The sequence below is a fragment of the Nyctereutes procyonoides genome, unplaced genomic scaffold, assembly GCF_905146905.1.
Source record: "Nyctereutes procyonoides isolate TBG_1078 unplaced genomic scaffold, NYPRO_anot_genome, whole genome shotgun sequence".
Taxonomy (NCBI): domain Eukaryota; kingdom Metazoa; phylum Chordata; class Mammalia; order Carnivora; family Canidae; genus Nyctereutes; species Nyctereutes procyonoides.
In genome coordinates, this window is record NW_026575144.1 from 14,588,239 (window position 1) to 14,608,587 (window position 20,349).

At 40.3% G+C, this 20,349-nt stretch overlaps 1 protein-coding gene and 1 non-coding gene across 2 annotated transcripts; both read right to left on the reverse strand.

The window, feature by feature from the left end:
• Positions 1-307: 307 nt before the first annotated feature.
• TOMM20 (translocase of outer mitochondrial membrane 20) lies at positions 308-17,073 on the reverse strand. Its single transcript, XM_055308998.1, has 5 exons — positions 16,741-17,073; positions 11,081-11,127; positions 8,342-8,423; positions 4,473-4,615; positions 308-1,567 (listed from the first exon to the last, which is right to left on the reverse strand). Exons 1-5 carry the CDS (start codon positions 16,859-16,861, stop codon positions 1,523-1,525), a joined length of 438 nt encoding a protein of 145 aa, XP_055164973.1. The 5' UTR covers positions 16,862-17,073; the 3' UTR covers positions 308-1,522.
• On the reverse strand, positions 16,296-16,430 carry LOC129499286 (small nucleolar RNA SNORA14). The gene has a single exon (XR_008662335.1). It is a non-coding gene; the product is annotated as a small nucleolar RNA SNORA14 (small nucleolar RNA).
• Positions 17,074-20,349: the final 3,276 nt, after the last annotated feature.

A 20,349-nucleotide genomic window follows, 5' to 3' on the forward strand; every position in this document is an offset into this window, starting at 1 on the left:
AGTCTTAAGTGTCTGAGTTACGTAGTCTGATGTTCTAATTTGATAGATGAGAATACTAGGGGTAAGTTCAGAGATGTATGTGACTGCCAAAGGCTGTGGGGTTGTCCAGAAGCAAAAACTTAAAACCATGCTCCAAACTCTTTCCTCTATATCCCAACTACAACATAAACCCAAGGTTAAGGTTAAGGACAACTTGTAAGTAAATTAAGTAAAATATACAAGTACATAAGTCTTCGGGATCTCTCCAGATTTCTAGACAGAATAAAGGCAATGTGTACAGGGAGGAATTGTTACTCAGTTCAACAGATGACAGTAAGTACCAAGATCTTTATTCTCAGACCTGATGTTCAATCTGTGACTACAGATGACATGTCACTATTTTGAGAACATCTCCCTTCTTTGCAAGTGTTCAGTCACAAGATTACACCTTATTCTCATCATAACAAGATAAATGAATAAGACTGAAAGAGGATTAAGGAGATACACTGAAGATAAAAGCAAAGGAGAACATTTTACAAGCTTAGCATCCCAGTTACCCTACAGGTTAAGTTTCAGATTTACAAGAGTAGCGACAGAACCATAAAATTTCAGTGAAAAGCAACATAAGTTAGATCTTTTTTAAAAAGGGCAAGTGGGTTTAGATATACTAGGTCAGGCAAGCATGCAAACTTCAGAGTAAAAAAAATGCAAGGCCTGGTTGTCCAAACAAATATATACCTCAGGCGAAGGTGGATTTGAAGATGCTGAATAAAACCAAATGAATTAAAAGCTAAAAGGGACACTTCTCTGAATTAGCAGACCAATTTCCTTACTGTTTGAGGAAAGAGGGCAGACAGTAACTGGTGAAGCTCACATGGCTAGATTAAGGATGTACATAGATCTAATTCCCGGTGCTAATTGCAACTACATACATCTAAATACAAAGAGATAAATATCCAGAACACATTAAGCCCACCAATTTAAACAAAACATTTCAAGACAAATACACAGGGAGGGAGGAATTAATACAGCACAGCAGCAAATCTCACATATTTAAGAGATTAATTGGAAAGAAATAATCTCTCAAGAATTTTAATGCTCAGTTTTGATAAACAAAATAAGTTTCCATCCAATTGTTTTATGTAGAGCAAAGTGTATTAGCTTAAAAAAACGTGCATTCTTCAGCTTTCTCTTATACTTTTTTGCCTATCTTTCAAAACTAAGCACTGAGTATTTTTAATATAAGTAGTGATGTTATATGTACACTTTTTAATTGCACGTTTTAAGAATAAAATAAATCATGATATTTTGGTAACTCATAGTGTATTTATAAAATGAAAACGCTTTCTATCAAAATACACTTTTCACTGGGAAAAATAAATAAAACAGATGAATGGATCTACACAAAGTAAAAATTAACTTTGGTAGATTTCAGCATAGGACAGTCCATAACAAGCCTATTTGCCCTTACTCCCCCAGAGCTGCTCATCTTCTGACTTAAGATTTTAAAAATATTTTTAATTGAGATTATGTTGACATTTTCTCATTCCACATCATCTTCAGCCAAGCTCTGAGCACTTACAATTCTCTGAAAGAGAAAAGAAAAATTTTTTATTTTATTTAAAAAACATTTTTTTAAATTTATTCATTAGAAACACAGAGAAGCAAGCCCCTCGCAGGGAGCCTGATGTGGGACTCCAATACCCTATCATGGGATCATGCCCTCAGCTAAAGGCAGATTCTCAACTGCTGAGCCATCCCAGGCATCCCCTCCAAAAATTAATTTTTAAAAGTCCTTTGTAAGAGACAAGAATATCCAATGGGAAAAGAGTGTCTTCAATAAATGGTGTTGGGAAAACCGTACAGCTTACATGCAAAAGAATGAAATGGGACCACTTCCTTACAGCATGCACAAAAATAAACTCAAAATGGATTAAAGATCTAAATGTGAGACCTGACACCATAAAACTTCTAAAAGAAAACACTGGCAATAATCTCTTGGACAAAGGCCTTAACAACCTTCTTCTGGGTATGTCCCCTCAGGCAAAGAAAACAAAAGCAAAAATAAACCACTGGGACCACACAAAATAAAAAGCTTTTACATGGCAAAGTAAACCAACAAAATGAAAAGGCAACCTACTGAAGGGTATTTGTAAATTATGTATCTAATAAGGGGGTTAATAGCCAAAATATATAAAGAACTACAACTAACATGGAGGAAAAAACCTAATAATTCAATTTAAAACAGGCAGAAGACCTGAATACACATTTCCCCAACAGACATATGCAAAGATATTCAACACCATTAATCATCAGGGAAATGCAAATCAAAACCACAATGAGATATCACTTCACACCTCTCAGAATGCCCAGAACCAGAAAGATAACAAGTAACAAGTGTTGACAAGGACTGAAAAAAAAGGAACTCATGCATTGCCTGGACTGTAAACTGGTAAAGCCACTGTGGAAAACAGTATAAAGGTTCCTCAAAAAATTAAAAATAGGAATACCATATGGTGCAGTAATTCCACTACTGGTTATTTACCTAAAGAAAATGAAAATACTAATTTGAAAAGATGTATGCACCTCTACGTCATTGCAGCATTATTTACAATAGCCAAGATAGGGAAGCAACACTATGTGTCCATCAATGGATAAATGGATAAAGAAGTGGTATACATATACAAAGGACTATTATGCAGCTGTAAAAAAGAATGAGATCTTGCTACCTGCAACATGGATGGACATAGAGGACATTGTGCTAAGTGTTATTTCATTAAGATAAAGATAAGCAACATCTGATTTCACTTTTATGTGGCATCTAAAAACCATGAAGAAAAAAAAGGAGAAAGAGACTCATAAATACAAATTGGTGATTGCCACAAGGTAAGTGGGTTACGGGGATGGGCAAAACAAGTGAAGGGGAGTGAGAGGTCCAGGAATAACTTATTCCAGTTATGTAAGGAATAAATCACAGGGATATAAAAAGTACAGCACAGGGAATATATACTCTATCATGTAATACCATTGTATGGTGAGACAGATGGTAGCCACACCTAGTGAGACCATAATGTACAGACTTGTCAACACCTGAAACTAATGTAATATTATGTGTCAACAATACGTCAATTTCAAAAAAAAAAAAAAAAAATTTTAAGGAAAAAAAAAATGTCCTTTGTATTCAAAGAATCAAACCTTGCTAAAGTTTACCCACTCTAAGATTTCAACATTTAACACTGTTAGACACTGTTATCAAAGAAAATAATGACCATACTGCTGTCGGTCCCATTTCAAAATCCAAGGAGGGTTAACATTATACTCTTTTACATATTAATCAATTATGTAACTAAAACCAAAAAGAATTTAAGATCTCTTTTCATTCTCATATAAACTGAGAATACTGATTAGTGCTTAACTTGTCATTCTATGCTCCCAACATTTCCCTTTTTGCCCTGAAAATGCTCAGTCATCATGTAAGAAGGAATACAGTAATTCCAAAATTAGCATTTGAAAATATTTCCAGATAACATGAGTTAATGGAGTAAAGGAGGCCATTTCAAAAGAGCTCACTCTCAGATCCATCTTCCAAAAGCACTATGCTATGCTGCCTTTGCAAGAGCAGATAATACTAAACCGAGAATTCAGATTTATTTATTTATTTATTTATTTATTTGTTTATTTATTTATTTATTTATTTGAGAATTCTGATTTAGATAGACTAGGAATCAACATTAGTACAAATAAAAAGGATTAAGATCAAATCTTTGATTTTCCAACTCTTTCCTTTAAATCTTTGGGGCCTTTATTTTCAGAAGAAAATAGTCCCTTTCCAAAATATAGCTGAGTATACATCAGTTTGAAGAATCAACCAATTTTTAATCACACCAACTATGGAAATTAATACACGAATAAACTATTCCAAAAAACAGATTCATTTTGGTTCCCTGGAAAAGATTAAAAAATGAACAGAATGCATTTTAATCAATTCTTAAGTTAGATATAGTCTTACACAGATATAATCAAATAGCTCCAAGCTCAAAGTCCACCTTGGCAGAAGCAGAGGCACTGGGGCCTTTAGACAAGTGAGGTCAGAGGATATCCACAATCCTTTAGGATATAATCTCAGGGTAGGCCATCTTGGCTCCTCTGCCCTCTGCGCCTGGCCACTTAACTGAACGCACGGGCTCCCAAAAGCTGATAGAAACCTAGGTTCAGTAGCTGACAGTGGACTAATTTGAAATACCAAGGCCTGAGATTTAGTACTATGAGACTTATTTCCTGATCCATACATAGGGGCACAACAACTAGATCTTATGCCCAATCACGTCAATATTAGGGGAAGAAAAGTTTCAAGCACTGCTATCTCTAATTCTACTTTGATTCCAAGATAAGTTTCATAATTTCAACATGTACACTAATTTTTCAATATCAATGTCCCTAAAATATTTAATTCTCAGGTTCTACCCACTTTTATTAACATTTCAAATCCTTACCTGACTAATTGTTGGAAGCTTGGTCAGAAGCATCTGGAACACTGGTGGTGGAAGAGTTTGCTGTAACACTTGCAGCAACTGCTGTGGCTGTCCACACACAGCAATTGCATTTGTTAGATGGTCTACACCCTTCTCATATTCGCCTGAAAGATTTATGTAAAAATAACATGTGACCTGGAAGGCCTTTGCCTTTGTCAAAAATTCAACTCTAAAGCCTTCATTATATCTCTAAGTGATACTGACCAAAAATATCACACAAGTAAAACCTTGGAAATAATCTATAATACGTATATATAACTGGATATTATTAAACCATTACTAAGAATAGATCAGATCACAAGTATTGAAAGTATCTTCAAAACACATTTAAAAAGGGGAGAAATTAAAGTGCAAAAATGTCCAATTATATTCCTACTTATAGACTTACAATATTTCTGAAACAGTGTATTAGACAGAAATTGCTAACTACAGAACCCTTCTCCTTCTTTTTTTTTTTCTTTTTTAAGATTTTATTTATTTATTCATGAGACACACACAGAGAGAGGCAGAGACACAGGCAGAGGGAGAAGCAGGCTCCATGCAGAGAGCCTGATATAGGACCAGAACCCGGGTCTCCAGGATCACACCCTGGGCTGAAGGCAGCACTAAACTGCTGAGCCACTTGGGCTGCCCCAGAACCCAACTTTTCTGAGAAGAACCCAAAGATTGGGAACTGAGGAGGAAAGGAGGCCCAAATTCACTTTAGACTAATCCTTATACTATTTTAAATGTTACTACATGCAAATACAAGAAAGAAAAAAACTTTTAAGTAATGCTAGTAGGAAAAACAGTCACACTAATGGAAGTGGCAAGAAGCTGGTGGCAAAAAGAGGTTACCTGAGTGATAGGACTTTTAAAACTTATCCTACAATGGACATATTACTTTTTTAAAAAAGATTATTTTCTGGATTGGTGAGCACATCAAGGTATTAAGAGGGTGGTGCATCCAGAGACAGTAGAAGATTCTCATGTCCTGCCCACCCATCCTCACACACCTCATCGTATGCATCTCTTCTATCTGGCTGCTCCTGAGTCATATCCTTTATAATAAACCAGTAAACACAGTTTTCCAACCCTGAATAAGAATGTGACCTAATAAAGGAACTGAGGATGGCATGTGAAGAAGAAGAATTGCCTTGCTATAACATTTCACTTGATGGGACGCCTGGGTAGCTCAGTGGTTGAGTGTCTGTCTTTGCCTAGGGCATGATCCCAGAGTCCCGGGATCAAGTCCCACCATCAGACTCCCTGCATGGAGCCTGCTTCTCTCTCTGCCTGTGTGTGTCTCTGCCTCTCTCTCTCCTCTGTGTCTTTCATAAATAAATAAAAAATCTTAAAAAAAAAATTCATTTGGGAAAATCTAAAGACTGAGATATTCAAACTGAAGAAAGCAAAACTCTACAAAGCATTAAAAATGGAAAATACAAAAGAATTAGGTCTTTTGCATGGGCTTGGACTTCCATGAGAGGACACAATGGCTCCACTGACTTAGAAATTAAGATGCCACTGAATTCTCAAGCCAATGAATTTACAGGCAATATTTGGGCCTGCAACACTGTTATCTGGGGATATTAATTCTGATTATTAAATGAAATCAGGGCAGCTGCTGGATTGTTATATGTAAAACACACAGAATCCCAAGACACCTCCTATTATTTATTTCTAAATATACTGGAAATAGTCAATGAACCACCATAGCAACTCAATACAATTTCCTCTCTACATTGTAGACTTGAGCCCATTCACATCAATCCTGAGATGAGATCTGGTTCAGTTAACAGAATATGCTTATGGAAGACCCCTAGATGGTGGAGGCCATGCCAAGCAATGAAGTTCACTGCCTAAATAACTTACACCTTTACATGGTTTATGGTTTACTTAGATGTTGACTTTCTCCCCTAATACTAACCAACCTGATTCTTCAACCTCCGGTTTGGTTGGTAGTTTCCATCAGAAGAAAGGCAACTTGGTAGAGTTAAGTAACCCTCTGGATGGTGTTGAGTTAAAGTGTAGAATATGAGCTTAGGAAAAAGAGTAACTCTTCCCTGTCCTTCCTCCCAGCCACCATGAGTTACTGTGCATTGCGGCCATCTGTTGACTAAAGCTGTTAGCTTCAGATTGAGAAGGATAGTAATACAGTCTATAAAATGAGCTCCATGAGGATTTAAATGCTTTACTATTACCCTATGATTAAATCTCATGTTTTTCTTATTGTAATGAGGTAAAAAAGCCAAAATTACTTTCTAGTAAGACTTTTCCATTTTTATTTGTAAATATTATCAGCCTACTATGCCACCCAAATAAAGATAATTATTTCCTAAAGAAAAAAAAAAACAACGCATAGAAATTACTGGGAAGGGGAAGACAAAACAAAAAATAACATGTCACCACCACTCCAAACCTTTAATTCTTTCCATAAAAACAAAACAAAAATCACAAATGACATTCATGATACCAAGTCTATGATACAGCAATGAGCATAAGAAAAACCATTTTTATCAATGACAGCAAATACTTCGAAGCTATTTTTCTAATAAAAGCTAATTTGAGGGCACCTGGGTAGCACAGTTGGTTAAGCATCAGACTTGATTTCAGCTCAGGTGATGATCTTAAAGAATCCTTAAAGAATGGAGCCAAACAGCTCTGCACTGGGGCATGGAGCCTGCTTAAGAGTCTATCTCTGCCCCTCCTCCCTATCCCCAGGCAGAAAGTCTATCTCAATAAATAAATCTTTTAAAAATAAATAAATAAAAGCTAATTTGACACTAAAAATTTACAAATACATTTAAGACTCTACCGATTCTAGTTCTCCAATTGGCCAGTTTATTTTAACTTCATAATAGTAATGTTTTAAAGAAATAATCCTTAGTCCTTAATTGAATACATAAAGCACAAAGCTTAAACTCTAGATCAGATTCATATCACTGACTGAAATCAAGCACCATAAACTCACTGTATGGCCCTGACAGGTAAATTAACCTTCTCTGGGATTTACATTAGCCACTCTTTCCAATAAATAAATATTGGAAAAGACCTGAAGATTACATGAAGAAGTTGAGGAAGCATATTCCTAGATCACATTCTTTCAGTTACTATCTACATATTACATTACGACTATATTCTCTGAACTGCTTAAAAAGAAAAAAAACCACAACCCTCATTTGTAAAGATTACTCATAGTCTCTGTATCATATAGCAAATAAACTTCAAACTCACTCAAAACATTATGGACAATGATGATCCATGAGAAGTATTTTTCTAGAGCCAGTCTTTTTATTTTTTTGAGAGAGAGTGAGAGAATGAGAGAGAGAGAGAGAGAGCACGCGAGCGTGAGAGACCGCATGAGCCAGGGCAGGGGACAGGGAGAATCCCAAGCAGAGACCACATGGGGCTAATCTCAGAATCCCAAGATCACGACCTGAGCTGAAATCAAGAGTGAGGCACTTAACTGGTAGAGCCACCCAGGAACCCCTAGAACCAGCCTTAAATAAAATAATCCTCCCATTACTAAATGACTCGTCTTGAAATATTTAGAAAACCTTTTTAAAAAGCTGCTACATGGGACACTTGGGTGGCTCAGCAGTTGAGCGTCTGCCTTTGGCTCAGGGCATGACCCCGGGTCCAGGGATCGAGTCCCATAGTGGGCTCCCTACAGGGAGCCTGCTTCTCCCTCTGCCTTTCTCTCTGTCTCTCTCATGAATAAATAAATAAAATATTTAAGAAATAAAAATAAAAACTCCACTACACCAAAAAAAAAAAAAAATCCCATTATCACTATAAATTTATATTAGTGTGAAAAATTCTAATTTCTTAGTTTTAATGAATATTACCTTGGGCTAACAACTCTTCACCAAGCTGTATTTCTTCAAGGAAGAATTTCTGAACCGCTTCAGCATCTTTAAGGTCAGGTAACTGTTTGGAAATAGAATAATAAATAATATCAAAATCATGCTGGGGATATAATCAATACACAGAAAATCATGACACTAAAAACAAAACAACAAAAAACTGAGTAACTCATAAAAAACGATAAAAAGAAATTTACTCTTTAATACTTACAAGCATTAATTTAGAATCTACATTTAAATGAATACAAGAAAAAAATACTTAATGATCAAACTGATACTAGAACAGTTCTCAGAAAGCTGTGCATCAAACCTGAAGTAAAAAATGGAGTACTATGATCTCTATCATAAAATATGCATATTTACATTAATGTGATTGTCATTATTAGATTTTTATATAACTAGAGTCAACTGTTTTTCTGATCCAACATTATTTTTATTTATTTTTTAAAGATTTTATTTATTCATTCATGAGAGACACAGAGAGAGACAGAGAGAGAGGCAGAGACACACAAGCAAAGGGAGAAGCAGGCTCCATGCAGGGAGCCTGACATGGGACTCCATCCTGGGTCTCCAGGATCATGCCCTGGGCTGAAGGCAGCGCTAAATCGCTGAGCCACTGGGGCTGCCATCCAGCATTATTCTGAATAGATTTTAAATGTATCTACAGGATTATTTTAAATGGTAATAGAATATTCCATTGAAGGAATATAGGACTGCTTAATTATGATCTAGTTGTTGTACATTTGAGCTAATTCTCATTTCTTTGCTATTACAAACTGCTACAGGGATCCCTGGGTGGCGCAGCGGTTGGGATCCCTGGGTGGCGCAGCGGTTTAGCGCCTGCCTTTGGCCCAGGGCGCGATCCTGGAGACCCGGGATCGAATCCCACGTCGGGCTCCTGGTGCATGGAGCCTGTCTCTCTCTCTCTCTGGGACTATCATAAATAAAAAAAAAAAAAACTGCTACAAAAAGCAGCTACTACAAAGCAGCTTTATGTAAATAAGTTCCCATTCCTGTGTCCCTGTTTTGTAGTTTGTTACATATTACCAGCTATGGTAATCAGCTTTATGACTTATCACTAAAAAAACATAAACCTACCTATTAAAAAGTCCTATTTTATTAAAAAACCTAGACTTCTATTAGTGGAAGTTTTTGGTTTCTGACTAATATATACTCTCACTACCAATACAGATGAAAAAACTTAAATTTCTCAAAGTAGAGGCATCTTTCATCAACTATCTCAGCATAGGTTTTGATTATGCCTGTAATACATACTGAAGTATATGTCCTTATCTACCTTAGGTTGTCCTTAGAAAGAAAAGGCTAATGAAACATTAAGAACATACTACATAGTTCAGAAAGGTAGTTGGACATAATGGGACAAAGTGGTTGCTTCTCAGTTTCACTTCACTATTATCGTGTCCAGTTACTTAGCTGTGTTGATTTCTTGATTATTTCAAAATAACAAAATATAACATTTTCTGATTTAATTTTTCTTTGCCTCAACTTTCTTTATCTTTAAAAAGAATCATCACTGATCCTGTAGTCCAAGTCCTGGGAATCCAGCCAATGGAACGGATTTTAATGAAAAATAAAAACATTTTTTTAATCAAGCAGAGAAACCTATGTAGTCATTAAAAATAATTATGGGGCAGCCCGGGTGGTGCAGCGGTTTAATGCCGCCTGCAGCCCAGGGTGTGATCCTGGAGACCTGGATCGAGTCCCACGTCAGGCTCCCTGTGTGGAGCCTGCTTCTCCTTCTGCCTGTGTGTCTGCCTCTCTCTCCGTCTCTCATGAATGAATGAATGAATGAATGAATGAATAAATAAAATCTTTAAAAAAAATAATTATGAACACAGGATCTATGAAAAGAAAAAAAAAAGATTTTTAAAAGATTTTTTTATTTATTCATGAGACACAAGCAGAGGGAGAAGTGGGCTCCATGCGGGGAGCCCAATATGGGGCTCGATCTCGGGACCCTGGGATCATGCCCTGAGCCAAAGGCAGACACCCAACTGCTGAGCCACCCAGGTATCCCCAAAAAAGGATTTTTATCTGCATGTACATATTACATCAAGGTTAAATTTGCCATGTGGTAGGATTCTGGATCAGCAGTATGAATAATCTGGTGTAACTTTTGAAACAAATAGTATGTGGTTCTTTTAAAGGAAGCTGAAGGGAGGAAAATTAAATCATTATTATTATTATTTTTAAAGATTTTATTTATTCATGAGAGAGAGAGAGACATAGAGGCAGAGACACGGGCAGAGGGAGAAGCAGGCTCCATGCAGGGAGCCCAACGTGGGACTCGATCCCAGGCCTCCAGGATCACACCCTGGGCTGAAGGCGGCACTAAACCGCTGAGCCACCAGGGCTGCCAGGAAAATTAAATTAATAAATGTTTACTGTATTACTTTGAATCAGCTGAGTGAGAAAGTTTGAACTGTCTTCTAGAGACTATCATCTTATTTCCCCTAAAGTAACGCTCTTGTAGTAAGTTGTCTTGCTGTTTGGGCCAACAAGGGGGAAATAATGATAGACCAAACAATCTGCAGTTGAACTGAGTTAACTATTCCGAAAAACAACAAACTATACCTTAAAATAGAAAAATCAGTGTCTGGTATCAATTAGCTTTGTCGAAATACATTTGATGTAATTTGTAAAATTATTCTTTCTATAAAATATATAATACAATATATATAAAAAAAAAAAACAGATTACCTTGCAAAGTCCAGCTCTCTCCTTAGCAAGCTTCTGCTTCTTTCTTCCTGCAAGAAATTGAATATTTTCATTTTACCATTATTAAAATGGGAATTAAAAGGAATCAAACTGTGGCAGTTATTCATTCTATTTGCAAAACAATGCTCAGTAGGGCTCTCTTACTTCCTTCGTCTCCTGAATTCTCAGGGTCAGGGTTCTGATCAATGAGCTGTGCATGGACAATATGACATTTCTGGGCAAGAGCTTTTACCTTCCCTTTGGGGCACCAAGATCAGCAATTTTCAAGATTCCAACAGCTGATTAATTGCCACAAGCAGAGCAAGCCCCGCCCCACAGGGAAACGTAAAACACAAGCAAAGAAGCCATTGCTGTGAGAAACTTTTATTACTGAAATATAACAGATTCAATCTTTCCTGAATGTTGAAAGCTATCTGACATTCCTAAACCGGGTAATGAGAAGGTAGGAGGACAGTGTTCAGAAATGCACTGCAAGATTCTTGACTCCTGCTGGCTGATGAAAAGAAAAAACTTCTGCCTACACTCTTGCTCAGTTTTTGGTCTTTTGATTTGGAAAAAAACTACGTATCTCCAAAGCAAGTGACATTAAAAATTTTAAAACCCTTAAGCCAAATCAATAAAAGACTAACATATCTTAAGTTGCTATTTAATGGGACCCCCGGTTGGCCTCAGTTAAGTGTCTGACTCTCGGTTTCTGGCTCAGGTCATGATCTCAGGGTTGTGGGATGGCCCAAGTCAGGTTATGCACTCAGGACAATACAACTGTCCCTCTTAGCTCACCTCTGCTCCAAGCCCCCACTTGCACTCACGGGTGCTCTCAAAATGTTTTAAAAACGTTTTCAAAGGGGGCAGCCCGGGTGGCTCAGCGGTTTAGTGCCACCTTCAGCCAGGGTGTGATCCTGGAGACCTGGGATCAAGTCCCAGGTCGCGCTCCCTGCATGGAGCCTGCTTCTCCCTCGGCCTGTGCCTCTGCCTCCCTCCCTCTCTCTCAATAAATAAAATAAAATCTTAAAAAAATAAAATCTTAAAAATTGTTTTTCAAAGGAAAAAAAAATTGCTATCTAATGATATGCTCCATGTGAAAGGGTTTAGCACAGGGGAAGCAGGAACATCGTTTATATCCCAGCTCTTAGTGTCAGTGAGACCCTGGGCAAGTTATGGTAACTTGTCCCTCACTTTCCTCATATGTAAAACTGGCCCGAGAATGGTACATGCTTGTGAAAATGAAATTAGTTCATCCATGTATTTTTTAATATGGTCTAGTTTACAATGTGCCATATGAGGAGTCGGTAATGGTCTCAAGTAAGCATCTGGTATTGAGATAGTTCACTACCAGCAACTCAGCTGAAGTTGTGCTATGCTAAATACCTACAGTAAGTGTCCCTAGTCACAGTGATGTGGAGATTGTGCATAGCTAAGGAAGGTTAAGGCTCTAATACTTATTACCTCAGTGACTTTAGCAAATCTCTTAAACTCTCTAAAGATAAGGCATGTTTAACTTTACTGTGAAGAGCAAAAGCTTCAGAAAACAAGGGCAGCCCTGGTAGCTCAGTGGTTTAGTGCCACCTTCGGCCCGGGACATGATCCTGGAGACCCAGGATCGAGTCCCACGTCAGGCTCCCTGCATGGAGCCTGCTTCTCTGCCTCTTTCTGTGTCTCTCATGAGTAAATAAAAAATCTTAAAAAAAAAAAAAAAGAAAAAAAAACAAGCAAATGTCCACTGAAAACCTTAATGTATTCTACAAATCCAAGTCTCAATCAATGTATGACTAAAGAGACAGTGACCTGTCCACCTAACTGCAGGGAGAGGAGTTAATTTATTGTGGTCCAGGAAACTTTTCTCTTCTACCCTTACAAACTGGGTTTAACCACACCAGTACCTCTTGCCAACTCGAGCCCCGAAAACATCTAAAGTGCTACCACTCTAAGGAGTGAATTCTAGCTGCTTCAACAAAGAAATATACATTAAATAGGCTGATCTTATATGTAATTTTGAAGACTGCCTATTTTTCTAACAAACTACCTTTCATGGGTGTTCATCTTCAGGCAACTAACTGTGGGGACACAGAACACATCATATTCTATCTTCAATTTGCTTAAGGGTATCCTTAGGCACAGAATAATGCTACCATACTATATTAATTACTAAATATCACTACTGCTACACAGAAGCAGCAGACCTGAAGGCAAAGGAACAATGAGAGGTTGAGGGTAAGTACTCAGCAAGGTTTTTTTTTTTTTTAAATTTTTATTTATTTTATGATAGTCACACACAGAGAGAGAGAAAGAGGCAGAGACATAGGCAGAGGGAGAAGCAGGCTCCATGCACCGGGAGCCCAACGTGGGATTCGATCCGGGGACTCCAGAATCGCGCCCTGGGCCAAAGGCAGGCACCAAACCGCTGCGCCACCCAGGGATCCCACTCAGCAAGTTTTAGATGCCACGTGCCAGACACTATTCTAAAGGCTATTAATTTGCTTGCTTGATCCTCACAGCAACACTCAAACAAGTACTACTATGAGCTCCATTTTACAGATGAGAACGTTTACCAAGGTCCTAACTATTAAGCGGGGAGAGGGGCAATTCAAAGCCAAGCAGATGAACTTCAGAACACGTGTCCTCAAACATTATTCTGTATCGCCTCCATATGCTAGAGGGAAGCTGTAACAATGCTGACTGACAATACGACTCCGACTCTGTCTTTGGCCTTCCATCTTGTTCACATGTGCACTGGCTGACCTCTCTTGAGACCTCGTGTTCCAGGTCCCTTGGAGTTTCATGTACATACCCTAGAAAGGCCCTAGGCCACAATGGGGCAGTCTTTCTTTGGCCTTTCCATGAATCTGTGAGAGAGAACACAGCATTTCTTCTTCCTGACACAGGCAGTGCCACAATATCTAATGAAAGGTTAGCTGTCATTTGGGTGCATGCAAATCCTCTGAGGTGTGGGCGAACCTTTTAATCTTGCAACAATGCCATTTCTGTTAATGCCCTCACTCTATAAAATCTGTGGATTTAGGTCTGGACTTTGTGGAGAGTAACTGTGCAGCCGGATTGTCATCTGCCCACCCCTCCCCCTGCAAAATAAGCTGCATAAAACTGTAAAGTGTATGGAGTCATCAGCTTCATTTTTCAGCCACAAAGTATCTTCTCAGTTTGGGAGATAACTTTATTATCCTTCCACTACCTTCTATCCCTTCTTCTTTTAAGATTTTACTTATTTACTCATGAGAGAGACAGAGAGAAGGGGAGGGGGCAGAGACACAGGCAGAGGGAGAAGCAGGCTCCATGCAGAGAGCCCAATGCAGGACACGAACCCAGGTCTCCAGGATCACACCTTGGGCTGAAGGCAGGCGCTAAACTACTGAGCCACCCAGGGGTCCCTCCTTCTATCCCTTCTAACAGAAGGGAACACATTCCCATAAAAAGAAAAGGGACCTCCAAAATGAACATGGCAAGTTAGTGGAATAAACAGAATTTGCTAAGCCAGATTTCTGGAAAATGACAAAAATAATAATGAAACCCACTAGAGAGAAACTTAGTTTCCATTACTATCAATCTTATAATTTTTTTTTTAATGCAGTGGAGAGTGATTATGTTTGAATGTCTGACTGATACAATTACCAAATTTAAGACTGATGAGTTGCTTTAAATTTCTAGCATAAGATTAAACTTCTAGCTTTAGTTTCATAAAACAATTTACTCGTTATTTTATCAGTATATTATACTATCCCTGTAATAAGGGAAGGATAGTAATAGACTGAAAAACCATGGAATTACACATTCAATGAGTAAAATCAGGCCTTGACTCAGTTATTACCTAGAAATTAATCCCAAGTGCTACTATATAAACCTAACAAGTTAAAACAGATTTTGTCTACTTTCAAACATACACATAAAACATGAACTTACAGATTGCAGAATCACTCTGAATAAAAATTTTACTTCCTAAAGAAAATATCAACAAATAATTATATTTATAAACATTCTTTCACATCCATTTATTACCACATGCCAGGGACTGTACTAAAGTCCCTACATACTATAACATTTCACAAAAGAGGGAAATGAAAGTTTTAGTCGCTTGCCCAAGGTTACTCATCATTCAAGGCTGACCACTGAAATCATCATTAGGCCACTAACTCCAGGAAAAAAAAATTATGGACTGAAGATGATGGAAAAGGGACTTTGAAAATAATCTCCCAATTTGTCTAAAATGACAGCTCTTACGGTTTCCTCCACCAAAAATTAGTTTTCTCAAGGTTTCTAACGACAGGATGACAGTGTTTCCAGAGGAAGAAAAGCTTAATCCATTCTTTACTAAGCTCTGTAGCCAAACCACCACCACCATCCCTCCAACTATTATTGAAACTACCAGAAAATGATCTAAATTTCTAGCTATGCTTAGAGCCGGCATTTCTGGAAGGGCTTTCTCTTGTCATCAATGATGGTGAGTGCTTCACACAGCGTCTTCACAAAAACAACCAGAGGCAGGGGACATTACCTGATTTTACCAGCTATGAAAATCAAGATTAAGCAAGTTTAAAATCACACAGCTGATCTATGACTAACCTAAGCCTGGAAAAATGAGTGTCTGAATCCAAAATGGCTTTCCTTCCATTAATCTAACTGTAAATAAGATAAATTCTCTGTATCCCTTCCCTCCCAAAACATAGGACAGCTAGAATTAGATGTCATATTCTAGATGATTTAAGATCATCTTATGCCCCCAAGAGGGTAGGTCACTAGCCACGTGGGGCTTCTGAACACTTGAAATATCTTACTAGAGCTTGATTAAATGAGGATAATCACACCTTCATACCTTCTGGGCTTTAGTACCTTACGTATCAATTTTATTTTTAAGATTTGTTTATTTTAGAGAAAGTACACAAGTGGGGGGAGGGGCAGAGGGCAAAGGAGGGTAGGGAGGTAGACCCCCCGCTCGAGAGGGAACTCACGACCCTGAGACCACGGCCTGAGCTGGAACCAACAGCTGGATGCTAAACCCGCTGACCCACGCCGGTGCCCCTCAATTTTAACTTTAGAGATTACTTTGACTGAGCAACCTAGATAAGTCATAAAAATATTCCTTATCCAACAAATTTACTCTTCCACTGTTGCTAATACGGAGGCCCTCGAAATGTAAAGACCACAAAGGTCTTGGTGACACGACTTCCCTCATGAGAACTCGCTTAGAAGATGTCGCAGGTATGAAATAAGACTGAACCACACGGGAAGCGCAGCCCTTTGGACGCCCCTGCAATTTCTATAGCATTCACTCATATCTTGGAAGCATGTTTTGGGAAGCCACCAAGAGGGTTTAAGAATGCGGCAACGATACCGTTGATTTACGGATCCGGTGTCAGGCACCGATTCGCCAAAACAAAACACACGACTCTCGAGTTAAACAGAGCGGTTTAAAGGAAAGAGCCCCCCCATCCCCCTCCCCTCCCCCACCCCCACCCCCACCCCCGAACAACACAATCGACCGTGCATTCCGACGGCCAGCGGTCGGGGAACACAAAACGGGGAAAAGCGCCGGTCCAAAATGGAGGGAATCGTGCAGGGCGCCGGGGGCGGCGCCGGGCGGGCGGGCGGGCGGGCGGACGAACGCTGCGGGCCGGGGCAGAGGACCCACTCACGTTCTCGAAGCCTGTTCTTGAAGTTGGGGTCGCTCCGTCTCTTACGGTCGAAGTAGATGCAGTACCCGATGAAAAGAGCCCCGCAGACGCCGGCGGCGATGGCGCTGTTCCGGCCCACCATCTTCCCTCCACCGAGGAGCAGGGCGAGCGCGGCGGCGGCGGGGCCCGCGAAGGAGCAGTTGGCCGCGACCCCTCGGCGCGGACCACGCCGCTACGACCTGACGCTCGCCGCGAGGGACGCGGAAAGGCCGAGCGCACGCACTTCCGGGCCCAGCCGCGCGAGGTCCTGAGGCGAGTCCGCGGCGGTGCCTGAGCCGCGGCGCCCGCGCCGCTTCTGCGCCTGCGCGGGGGGCCTAGGTGCCGTCGCGCAGCGCCTCCCCGCCGGTGTGCGTTGGTGTCGGGGTTTGCTGGTGATCTCGCGATTCTTCTAGAGCCGCTGAGAGTGACGTAGGAAGGGGGCGCGTGGCTGCCGTGCACACACTCGGGACTCTGCAGCTGGCGTGCGTGCTTGTGTCCGACAAGGATGGAAGGGGCTGACGACAGATGCTTCGTCTTACTCTTTTATAAACGAGGCGACCTGTGGCTCTTTTGATGAGGACAGAGTTTGCTTTTCAAGTCCGCTCACATCCGCTGTGCAGCAAGCCACATGATCTAGTGATTCGGGGTCAAAAGAACATCACAGTATACTCATGAAGGGAGGAAGAAAATGAAGCTGGACAGTTCCTGGAAAAATAACGGAGAAAGGAGATTGAAAAAAATTGAAAACATGAGTCGTCTTACAGTCACTGGCAACATGGTTGTTTAAGACAAAACCTTGACCAGAAAGCCGACATAGAAAAACTATAAATTGAGAGGGGTGGGCGCCTGGGTGGCTAAGGGGCTGAGCATCCGCCTGTGGCTCAGATCGTGATCCCATGGTTGTGGGATCGAGTCCCACACGGGTTTCCCTGCCCAGTGGGGAGCCTGCTTCTTCCTTTCCCTCTGCACCCCCACCCCGTCTCTCATAAACTAATAAAATCCTTACAAAAATAGAGAAGAGTAAGAGAAGGCATATACAGGGTTGTGTAATAAACGTGAGGGATCCTTTTAAACCCTTGAAGTGACAGCAATGCTCTTACCTTGAGCCCTTGACAAGACTATGCTGAGAAGCCTCCTGATGGGGCTGGCCAGGCCAGAGAGATCAACCATGTGGTTAGAGGGTTGGGGCTTTGATCCAGGTGACATCCCTGGGGAGGGGAAGGGATTGATTGCAGGGGAGGAAGCTGGAGATTGAGCTGAACTTCATGGCCCATGGCTGACATAATGAGACCCAAATAAAAACTCAAGACCCAGAAGCAACTGAGCCTCCTAGGTTGGCAATACTCTATGTAATAATTACACCAGTGTGCCCTGTGCTAGGTAGGAGGGTGAAGTATTTTGGGCTCCATTGGGAGGGGACGACAGAACCTTCCCAGACTTCTCCATGTCTTTCCCTGTGACTGGTTTGTACTTCTTTTGCTATGATAAAATTGTAATTTTAAAGTATAACATGTTCCTGGGGCACCTGACTGGCTCAGCCAGAGGAACATGAGACTCGATCTCCTGATTGTGAGGTCCAGCCCCATGTTGGGTGAAGAGCTTACTTAAATAAAACTTAAAAAAAAAAAAAGTGTAACATGTTCCTGAATGAAGTCCTTATAGCTAAATTGAACCTGAAGGGGTAGTGGAAACTCCCAAACTAGTAGCCAGCTGGTCATAAAGTGACCTGGAGGACCGCCCCACCCCCCGCCCCAGCCAAATTTTTGTCTGGTGTCTGAAGGCAATCTTGTAGAAAACTGTGCTCTTAACCTATGAAGCAGACTTCATAACTCTGGATAGTTGGTATCAGAAGTTATTGCAAGGGTACTTATAGGAACATTTAGCTGGAGGCCCTAACCTAGGCCAGGAAAGCCCTCATGCTTAAGTGACGATGAACTTGAGACCCTATGGAAGACTGGAAATTGGACCAAAGGTATGCATTGCCTGGACTGGGGTGGAGGATGGGGAATGGTGTGCATTATGTACCAAAGCAAAGCAAACAATTGAGATTTACACAGAAGAGAGTAACACAAAAAGCTTTCCCTTATGCACTGTACACATACATTCTGATTCTTCTGTTCCAAAACGCTGTCAGTCTCAGCTGTTAGAGGTATACCCTGAGCCTCAGGTATGTTGAAACAGAAGACTTATCCAAGGCCACACAGATGACCTGAGGCCTAGCACTCCAGTCTCTTGAAAACAGACTATATGGCCATTAGATTATGATTCCTGAATGAACGAAGAACTATCCCTATATTGTGCATAGTAAGTAAACCTGAGGTAAATGTTCAGGTCAGACCTATGACATAAAGTAGACCAGGTAGTATGTTTATAGAAAGCATGGTTAGAGCAACATCACCCTTTTGTCCCTTAAGCACTCTACATTTTAAAACACCTGTTGTAAAACACGAGCACAGAAGAATCCTGAAACAGAAACAGCCTGGAATCCCCTATGCACTTGTTTGTGAGTCAAATCCTTACTGGGCTGTAGAATACCCTCAGTGGACCATAACTAGTGTTTGTTATTAATAAAATAGGATTTAAAATATCAGGAAGCGGGGTATCTGGCTTTTGGTTTTGGCTGAGGTCCTGGATCAGGCTCCCAGGTCAGTGCAGAGTCTTCTTGAAATTGCTCTTCCTTTCCTTCTGCCACTCCCTCTGCTCATGCTGTCTCTCTCTCTCAAATAAATAAATCTTTAAAAACATACACAGATCAGGGATCCCCGGTTTGGCGCCTGCCTTTGGCCCAGGGCGCGATCCTGGAGAACCCGGGATCGAATCCCACGTCGGGCTCCTGGTGCATGGAGCCTGCTTCTCCCTCTGCCTGTGTCTCTGCCTCTCTCTCTCTCTCTCTCTCTCTGTGTGCCTATCATAAATAAATTAAAAAAAAAAAACCATACACAGATCAGAAAACAACATGTGTAGTAAGGACAAGTACTGTCACGTGCAACTTTCATGTCAGTTAAATATATCCATGTTTGTACCTGTTGCAAAGTAAAGTTAAAGCTACTACAACAGATCATAATCAAAAACAATGATAATGCTGCTCTAGTCCATGCCCCTTACTTCACCAATCAAGATATTTAGATGAAGAGGTTGAGAGGCTGGTCCCAGGTTATGCATACACAGCCCCAGAGCTTGATCAAGAACCAGATGCCTGGGCAGCCCTGGTGGCGCAGCGGTTTAGCGCTGCCTGCAGCCCAGGGTGTGATCCTGGAGACCTGGGATCGAGTCCCACGTTGGGCTCCCTGCATGGAGCCTGCTTCTCCCTCTGCCTGTGTCTCTGCCTCTTTCTCTCTCTCTGCGTCTCTCATGAATAAATAAGATCTTTAAAAATAAAATAAAATAAAAAAAATAAAGCCCTCACATGAACCATTTAAAAAAAAAAAAAAAAAAGAACCAGATGCCCCTATGCTCCTGTCCAGGGCTCTTTACATAAAAACCTAGAGACCAAAAGGAGCACTCTACGTTAAAGACTAAAATTATACAAACTTATATGTACATTGTAAATTATACATAATATAATGTACACCAATATACACACTATAAGAT

Bases quoted from the DNA above. Each gene is read 5' to 3' on its own strand.
- TOMM20 (XM_055308998.1), bottom strand. From the start codon at position 16,861: ATGGTGGGCCGGAACAGCGCCATCGCCGCCGGCGTCTGCGGGGCTCTT. The intron at 8,424-11,080 runs GTAATCTGTTTT...ATTTCCAAACAG, and splicing joins AGAGAGCTGGACTTTGCAAG to TTACCTGACCTTAAAGATGC. The intron at 4,616-8,341 runs GTAATATTCATT...TAAATCTTTCAG, and splicing joins TGAAGAGTTGTTAGCCCAAG to GCGAATATGAGAAGGGTGTA.